Source organism: Galleria mellonella, unplaced genomic scaffold, assembly GCF_026898425.1.
Source record: "Galleria mellonella isolate WM207_F2 unplaced genomic scaffold, CSIRO_AGI_GalMel_v1 utg33, whole genome shotgun sequence".
In the NCBI taxonomy this organism is placed as follows: domain Eukaryota; kingdom Metazoa; phylum Arthropoda; class Insecta; order Lepidoptera; family Pyralidae; genus Galleria; species Galleria mellonella.
The window spans coordinates 11,728,722-11,738,066 of NW_026442079.1; the positions used below are offsets into that span (position 1 = coordinate 11,728,722).

General features: G+C 33.1%; 1 protein-coding gene across 1 annotated transcript; it reads left to right on the forward strand.

The window, feature by feature from the left end:
- The first annotated feature begins 1,217 nt into the window (after nucleotides 1–1,217).
- LOC113520782 (glycosyltransferase-like domain-containing protein 1) lies at nucleotides 1,218–9,256 on the forward strand. Its single transcript, XM_026906193.3, has 5 exons — nucleotides 1,218–1,623; nucleotides 3,280–3,562; nucleotides 4,004–4,313; nucleotides 5,124–5,305; nucleotides 5,971–9,256. Exons 1-5 carry the CDS (start codon nucleotides 1,539–1,541, stop codon nucleotides 6,209–6,211), a joined length of 1,101 nt encoding a protein of 366 aa, XP_026761994.2. The 5' UTR covers nucleotides 1,218–1,538; the 3' UTR covers nucleotides 6,212–9,256.
- Nucleotides 9,257–9,345: the final 89 nt, after the last annotated feature.

Consider the following 9,345-nt stretch of genomic DNA (forward strand, 5'->3'; position numbering starts at 1 on the left):
CTTTTTCTAATAGTAGTCATATTTAATTTGTAGGGCCTCATGCATAGTCCGTATGGTCTTGTAACATCAATTACTGTGGCACAGTGGCAGATACAATGTTTTGACTTTCATTATATAATTCTCAGTTAGGTCAATATTAGTTTATATGCTTATTTTGCTAATTTAGTTGAGCTAAGTTACTTGAAAATCAAAAAATACTATATAGAACAATTTTATGGTAACCACGAATGCATTTTCTGAAAGGAAAGATATGTTAGTAATGAAACGCTAGTCTCCACTGCACAGAACTGACAAGCAAGAATTAAATAGTAAAAGAAACAATTAAAAAATATATGCGTAAGTCATAATGGTTTACCAAAACGAAACGTATTGATAGTATTTTTATAGATGAATAATGATATCCAATAAGTAAAAGAGAAATAAGTAAGTGCATGTGAAATTATTTTATTTAATCATTCATGTAATCCTGCGACAACTTGATCAAGGTAGAAAAGATTGTTTTTATAGACTCCATAGAAACTTAAAATGCAAAGAAAACAGAACAGCTTCATTTTATTCCTACATGCAGTAGTACCGTAATAAATTAATGTATTTGACCGTCTGCAAAGCTTTTAACTGTTGATTTTCCAGTCAGCTGTTAATCAGAAAATCCAGATCTAAATGTCAGTGTCAGATTTTAAATGTGAGCTGTCAATCGAGTGTGACTGACAGTGTTTTGTCAGTCTGTTAGCATTGCCAGATTGGGTATTTTTTACGTAATTGTGGGTAAAAATTTTGTGATCGATAAATTTTGAAGAAACTAATGAAATTACATTTGGACTAATTTAATAAATTTGTAAACTGTATAGTAGACTTATAATATTTCACAACTCATAGTAAAATTTCATACACTACGCTAAACCATACCATCGCTACATAAAGAGTAGGTACAGCAAATCACTATGAATTAAATTGCAAATAATCTTTACGTTTGGATTTATTCATCGACAGTATTTTATTAATAGTGAAATAAAAACGATTCAGATGGCCGACTGAGCTGTACACTAACATAAGGAATAGGCATTATTTTTCGAAATTCAATTTGTAACACAGGGCAAAACGAATTAAAATATTGTGCTTAAAAAGCAAGCATAAATTTTGGACATAGTATCGATTTGAAAGAAACAATAACGTTTAAGTCTTTAGGTAAAAACCAATATTCGCATCTGGCAACTCTACTACGTTCTGTAAAAAAATTGTTTTTCAAATTTTCGAAGCCTAAAACAAAAAATGTATAATTTTTATTATTACTATTTAAAGTAATGAAAACGAGAATTTCTAATAATGTGGTCCATAACAGATTCATAAACGCCGTACATTAAACTAATAATAAAATGAAATCGCTTCGCTGTTCTGAATTAATATTAAAAATAAGCATTACATTATGTAATTAAAGTTGAGATTTAATTAATGAATCTCACTTATTAATTATCGAATCTCACCAAATATAACCTCGTGAAAAATGTGTTTTTAATTGAAATAATCGCAAAATATTTATCATGGATTCTGGACCAGAGGAAATTCTAATTCTGGAGCCGTTTTATGGCGGTTCGCATAAGAAACTGATTGATGTTATTACATCAAGTAAGTATTGAATAAAGTATGATATCATTACCTTAGTAATATTATAATTAAATAGTATTAACTCTACCTATCTAGGTAGAGTTATATACGAATGTTAACCCTGCAACCTAGACTGCAGACTAGTTGTCCCTGCACAGGGATGTTGGAAAACCCCATACTAATATAACTATAATGTATTATATAAAAGTCTAACACTGAAACTATCTTTTTGTTATGATAATATATGCAATGATCATCATAATTAATCATCAGCTGTAAACTTCATCAGAGATATTCATCAGATAATGAAACTCTTTTATGTTACCATCATGCTCATAATTTAAATCATCCTATACCCAACAACAACTATACAAACCTATACAATAAATCTAGCAGATAAAGAAGATGAGAAATCAAATAATTTCTCATCTTCTTTATCTGCTAAATTTATTGTCTGCTAAATATATCATTAATTTCCTTGTCAATCAATTAGCCATTGACATCAATCAAAATATAATAATATGACATTATTATCTGTGTAACTATACAAGAATAGTTTATTAATTGTTTAATGTAATATTTATAGTAACTTCATTGATATAAAATAATATTGTATAAAGAATTTCCTTAAAAACTAATTAATAAATAAAATACAATAAATTGTAAAATCTATGATACATAAAGAATAAAAATACTTATACTATTGCTGTTTCGAAGTACTGAGTCACCCCACATCACTTTTGTAACATGTTCATTAAACTCAAATTTTGGTATTAACCTTATTAATCAGTGGTGATCATTGTTAAGCTAAAATTCATAGAAACTGAAATCTGTAGGTTAACTACAAACTCAGAAAAAACAGAAAATAAACAACCCTGGGATGATTCAGTTCCCCGTAGGGTTGTAAGGGGAGAGAATAGGTTGTAACTGTAATTCACAGTCTATTCTCCCCTACCAGTTGTCGAATCTTTTTTTTTTATACAACTTAGAATGGCAAACGAGCTGACGGCCTACCTGATGGAAAGTGTTAACCATTGCCTATAGACATGAGCAGTACCATGGACATAACAGAGTATACTGTTTCGCCCAGGATATCCCCTATGAATTGCCATCCCTGCGAACTCGGATGTTATACCTCTGTACCCTGTAAATCCATGCCATATCCCACCCTTCAAACCGAAACACAGCCATGCAAACACAACTGCTTTACGGTTGAAACACGAATGGGACAGAGGTACCCAAGCAAATGACTTTTGTACAAAATCCCCCTTAAAGTCTTGCTTAAATAAAACAACAAAATTTCACAAATTGTCATGTAATCATTCAGGTTAGCCGAAACCCTTTAACCACTTGTTCTCCCTTACATTTATCTCCCCACTTAATATTTTATACTTTGTATCATTGGATGACCTTGGTGATAATACTTGGAAAGAATTTATAACAGATATAACATATACTGTCTGAGCAAAAAGCAACCCTAGAACCAGTCTTGGTAATTGTAATAGCAATTAACCATAATTGATTCAAGGCTTAACCTTAAATTATATTTAACTAGCTGCGTACCCTGTTTTTTTTTCATACAAACCTTGTTCTAATAATTACAGCCATTCAAAAGTGATGCACTTGCGTACATTCAGCAATTGTTCTTTATTTATGTAAAGAAATTGATATTTTCAGATTTGCCCAGTCATCAGTACAAATTGATAACAATGACAGCCAAGAAATGGCACTGGCGTGCACGTACCTCAGCTCTCTACATGTCCACGCAGATACCAGTCTATCACAAGTTCAAGATACTTCTCTGTACATCTGTATTACCTCTAGCAGAATTATTGGGACTGAGGCCAGACTTGACGAAATTGCATAAAATTGTATACTTTCATGAAAACCAATTGGAGTTTCCCGTTCGTGTGGTAAAGGACAGAGATTTTCAGTACGGTTATAATGAAATATTGACATGGTGAGTTTTATTTTATTACTTCCATTTATGGACAACTTTGTCTGCTTGACTAAGATATGTTTACTCTAAAATGTAACCCATAACCTTTTCCAATCCATATAACATGTTTCCTAGTGGCAGTTAAGCTATGTTATATGGTAACAAACAAACTCACTTTCACATTTATAACATTAATAAGAATTCCCACCCCAGAACTGTGACTTACAGCTATGAGCAAAAACATGTCTAAAAAATAATAATATATCAATTTTTATAGCCATGAGCTCACTAATTTTGTTTTATTTTATTTTATTTTATTTATTTGACGCACATAACAGAAGTTTACAAATACAAACGTAAACTATAACATGCAAGTACATTAATGTATTGATCAGGTAAACTTGCTTATTAGAATAACTCTATTTTTTGTTTTAATAATATTTTCTTTTTTTATTATTGCAGTTTGACAGCAGATAAAGTACTGTTCAACTCTTACTACAATAAAGATTCATTCCTGTCCCATATAAAAAGTCACTTAAAATTACAACCAGATTACAAAGTTAAGAACTTGGAACAAATCATAGAGGGAAAGTGTTATGTGGTGTACTATCCTATGGATATATCTTTAATGGATAAATATTTATCCCTGGTTGACAAGACCACTTCGAATACTCTGCATATAGTTTGGCCACACCGATGGGAATTTGACAAGAATCCTGAAGCTTTTTACAGAGTTCTCAAGAGGTTGGACAATAATGGTTACCATTTCAAGGTTAGTTAATTAATTTATTTATTTTTATATTTGTGTAACAGAATTGATCTATTTTAAACAATATACTATAAAGCCAGTGAGTGAATAATTCACTTTATTTATATAGGACGTTTTAACCACTTCTGCATATTAGTTTTTTTTTTTAACATCTTTTGTCATCATCATATCAGCGGTTAATTGTCCATTGTAGAACAGAGATCTCCTTCTAATTGGGGAATTTTGCCAGTAGTTACAACACTTGGCAGGCAACCATTTTTAGTTGAACAAATATAGTTTTTTTTTTAATGGGTGAAAATGGTATGGTAACACTGCCTGCGCTAACGGGATACGCTGGCGGAGCACCAGTGAAGGGTGATAAATGAGAATGAAAACAGGCCAGTTAGCCCATCATGATGAATTCAACAGGAATTAACCATGATAGTTTCAAGGGAGAACCGCGAGGAGGTCGACCTGGTTGGGTATATTGCTAACAATGAGATTCTCAGTCTCCATTACTAACAATCCCTTCCCCCCGAACAAACATAGTTAGACTTTGGTGATGTTTAAAGAGTGACACTGCTGCCCATCTTCTGACCATTAAGTTTAATCTTAATACAGTTTTAGCCTAACAACACCATTAAGTTTATCCTCCCATTTTGATGCGTTTTTTTTTTAATAGATAGAATGATTCAAGAGGAAGGTTTATATGTATAATACATGCATAATATAGTAGAGGAACACTTATAATTTTAGAGGTTTCTAATGTGATGTGCACCGGTGTGAAGCCGGGGTTTCTAAATAAAAACTAAAAAAATACACTATTTATTGCAGGTCAGTATACTAGGCGAATCATTTAATGAAAAGCCAGATGTTTTTAGAGAATTATCCAGAAGTTTAAAGGAATCGTTGTTGCACTGCGGATATGTAGAATCTCTCAGGGAATACTACAAGATTCTGAACAATGCCGATGTAGTAGTCTCTACAGCAATACACGAATTTTTCGGTGTGGCCGTGTAGGTATAAGTAGGTTTTTTTTTTATTGGATGAAAATGGAGTGGTAACCTCGCCTGCGTTAATGGGATACGCTGGCGGGGCCAGTGAAGGGTGATCGATGAGGATGAAAACAGGCCAGTTAGCCCACCATGATGAATTCAACAGGAATTCATCATGATAGGAACCGCGAGGAGGTCGACCTGGTTGGATATATTGCTAGCAATGGGATTCTTAGTGTCCATTACTAACGATCCCTTCCCCCCGGTATAAGTAATTCATTTCCATTTTTCTTTTGTTTTTTTTTTCTATGGAACTTATAATGGCAAGCAAGCTGACGGTCCACCTGATGGAAAGGGGTTAACTGTTGTCGACCAGGTAATTTTAGACATAGTATATTTAAATAAATACACATAATATTAACAGAGATTTAAAAGAGTAACTGTTGAGTAATTTAATCGAACCCTGCAGCAGATTTAAAAAAAAAAATGACGATTTAAAAGTACTTATAAATAAGTCTATTTTAATAAAGATGATATTAATTTGAATGCAAGAAAAAACTATCAAAATTCATTCAGTATTAGCAAAGATAAAAATATAGACGATTTGAGAACCTGCTTCTTATACGAAGTCATTTAAAAATCATAGACAAGAAATCATAGACAATTGTATATATTTCTTTTTTCAGATTAGAAGCAGTGTACTGCGGATGCATACCAGTGGTACCCAAACGCTTGTCATACAGAGAGTTATATTTGGAACAGGTGGAAGAAGTTTATGACACTGAAAACGAGTTATATAATATACTGGGAGATCTTTGCACGAGGAAGGAAAAGGGCGAATTGAATAAGGACTACAGGCATATAGCACTGCAGTTTGAATCCAACAAATGGTTCAGCGAATTTGTCAAATTATTGTCTGTAAATTGAAAATAGTATTTTTTTTTTAGTGAATGATAATGGAGTGATAACCCTGCCTGCGCTAACGGTATATGCTGACGGAGCATCAGTGATGGATGATAGGTGAGAATGAAAATGCAGGTCAGTTAGCCCATCGTGATGTGTCACCATGGACTAACTGACCTGCATTTTCATTCGTCACTTGGTATTCAGCACGATGGTGTCCAGGTAGGACCACGGGGAGGTCGACCTGGCAGGGTATATTACTAGCATAGGTACTGGTAGTCCCCATTACTAACAATCCCTTTCCCCCCTGAAAATAGTATTTAGTGAATGCCAAAGTTAGTTACTTATGGGTATTATTAGTATACTTTACATATTATTTGTTACTCTATTTTTATATACTCTGCACAATTGGTAAACAAAACATGGATTTTTTTTGTCTAGTTCAGTTTTATAAATATAAAACGTTGGGTTTACACTGTCTGTCGTCTGTATGTCTCCCTTTATACACAGATTTCTATCAGCCATAATACTTAACCCTTCTTTGCATGATTTTGTTTTATTGGTGAAATAAATGAAGGTGATATAATTAATGTCTGGATATTGCGTGAATTTACTGGGTATAGAGGAATAACACCTGAGTCCTCAGGAATGGCAACGCATGGGGGGTATCATAGGCGAAACAGTATACTCTGTTATGTCCATGGTACTGCTCATGTCTATAGGTGACGGTTACCACTTTACATCAGGTGGGCCGTCAGCTTGTTTGCCATTCTAAGTTGTATAAAAAAAAATGTTCATAATTAATGGCAAAATGATTAAAAAAAATAAATTTAACAGCTATGGTTTTTTTGCTGCAATGGACATTAAATTACCTACTTCTACTATAATACATTAAATACCTTATCCGGACAGGGTCAACCTGAAGCGAAATTGTTCTTTAATATAATTTTTGAGTATTTAATGTTATGATGGAAATTTTCACCAGTATGCAAAAAAGGGTTAAGAACTTATTATGTGCACTTCTGACATTTTTACATATAGAACTGTCTTGCAAATTTGCGTTAAACACCACACGCAGATGCAGGTGGTTCGGGACCTTTCCTTATGTCAGTTTATGGGGTAAGACTGTGTTTAACAGTGGACAATTAGTGGCCGATATGATGATTACGGCACATGGCGAATTACATAGAGAGAGGTACTATAAGGTTGGCTGGGAGAGAATGCTTTTAGCATTTTTTTATACCACTGAGGTGGCAAACAAACATACGGCCCACGTGATGGTAAGCGGTTACCGTAGCCTATGAACGCCTGCAATACTAGGGGTATTACGCGCGCGTTGCCGTTTTCTTGGGAAAGCCTCAGCAGGGAGCTCATTCCATAACCTGCAAGTTCGTGGGAGAAAACATCTCTGAAATCGCATTGTACGCGACCATTTAGGCTGTCCGCATTACATAATATATGTACTAATGAATAAATAAATATATAATAATGCTAGTTTTGTTTACTAATTGTGCAAAAGTATAACAAGAGATTTATTCTATTTATTTAAATTAACCATGTTTTAAACATGTTATTTACATTTATGTTACTATGTTATAGTTAATAAGATATAAAAATACCAGAACCTGAATATATGAAATACTCAATGTACTACTTTAGTGATTTTTTTTTCTGGCAACTTATATGCCGATTTTTGTTCGGTTTAATTTTGTTATATAGAAATGTAGTGACATATATTATTATATAATATCTAGTTTTAAGAATACCGTTTGGTCACGTGTGTGTATAAGTTTCAGTATATTCCAAGATATTAAGATTGTATTTAAAAAAAAAAAAGATTTGAACTATGGCAACCCCAGTTACTTTGATTTAAAAACTAAAGTACTAAATTGATTTTGATGAAAATTCTATGGGGGCCAATCTGTAAGTAAATACTTTTATTTAAAAAAGAATTTCCCTAGTCAGTTTATAACTGACGCGAGTTATGAGGTACTAGTAGTAGTGAGTTTTCTGATGGGTGAAAATGGTATGGTAACCCCGCCTGCGCTAACGGGATACGCTGGCGGAGCACCAGTGAAGGGTGATAGATGAGAATGAAAACAGGCCCGTTAGCCCATCATGATGAATTCATCAGGAATTAACCATGATAATTTCCAGTGAGAACCGCGAGATCGACCTGGTTTATTGCTAGCACTGGGATTTTCAGTCTCCATTACTAACAATCCCTTTCCCCCCAGTTGTAGTGAGTTAGACGCCACTAGCCGTATTCTATATAAGTGTATCCAATCAATACGCCATTTTAATCGAGTTAGAGCTATATAAAAAAAGGCATTTAAAAAATATTATTGTTATCACGACTTATGATGGTTGATACTAGATGGCGTTGGAATCGAGACTTGGTATTTTAGTTAGTTGTTTAATAATTAAAGATAATTTGAAGTAAAATTTTTAAGTTAGCTAGTACCTATTACCTCGTCACTTACATCAATCTTCTTTCACATTGTATTTCAATTTAGTCGAATCGATATTTTTTGTCTGATATTTTTAATATAAATTGGTATGACAAGCTGACGACCCACCTAATATGGCAATCGTCGCATGTAGACATGAACAGCGCCACTGACGGTACAGAATATACTGTGACACCCCTGACACGTTTGCGTTCCCATTCTTGACACTATTAGGTTATATTTTAAGGTGTTGTTCTTGCTTCGATATACGCTTATTTAAACTTTTTGATTATTTATTTTGAGTTTTTTTGTTTTTTATTTCTACGAATCGTATGCGGTTCCGAGAGAAATATGTTTAATAATTACTGTTATATTGTTTACGATGTTGTTACTTTTTTCAGTATCTGAAAATAATACTCTACTTAAGGTGCCATAGTATTTGTAAGAAATCACCTATGTTACTTAGTTGTTTATTAATTCTTAAATATATTCTCATTTCGAATTCTAAATTGATTTATGAGGCGCAACATTATGTCTGATAATATATTATTTACATTTAAATTTATTAAAAAAAAAATCCGGAAAAACTGTCGGACGATACTTTGCCTTTTTTTAGAAACAAAGTGTAGCGGAGATGCAGACATGAAATCCGCAGACAAAATTTTGTGTATTACACTTTTAGGAGTTTCATTGTAACGTGGACTAAAT

Excerpts from the sequence above, each read along its gene's own strand:
- LOC113520782 (XM_026906193.3), top strand. The coding sequence starts at position 1,539 with ATGGATTCTGGACCAGAGGAAATTCTAATTCTGGAGCCGTTTTATGGC. Across the intron at positions 3,563-4,003 it reads TATAATGAAATATTGACATG|TTTGACAGCAGATAAAGTAC; the intron begins GTGAGTTTTATT and ends TTATTATTGCAG. Across the intron at positions 4,314-5,123 it reads ATAATGGTTACCATTTCAAG|GTCAGTATACTAGGCGAATC; the intron begins GTTAGTTAATTA and ends TATTTATTGCAG.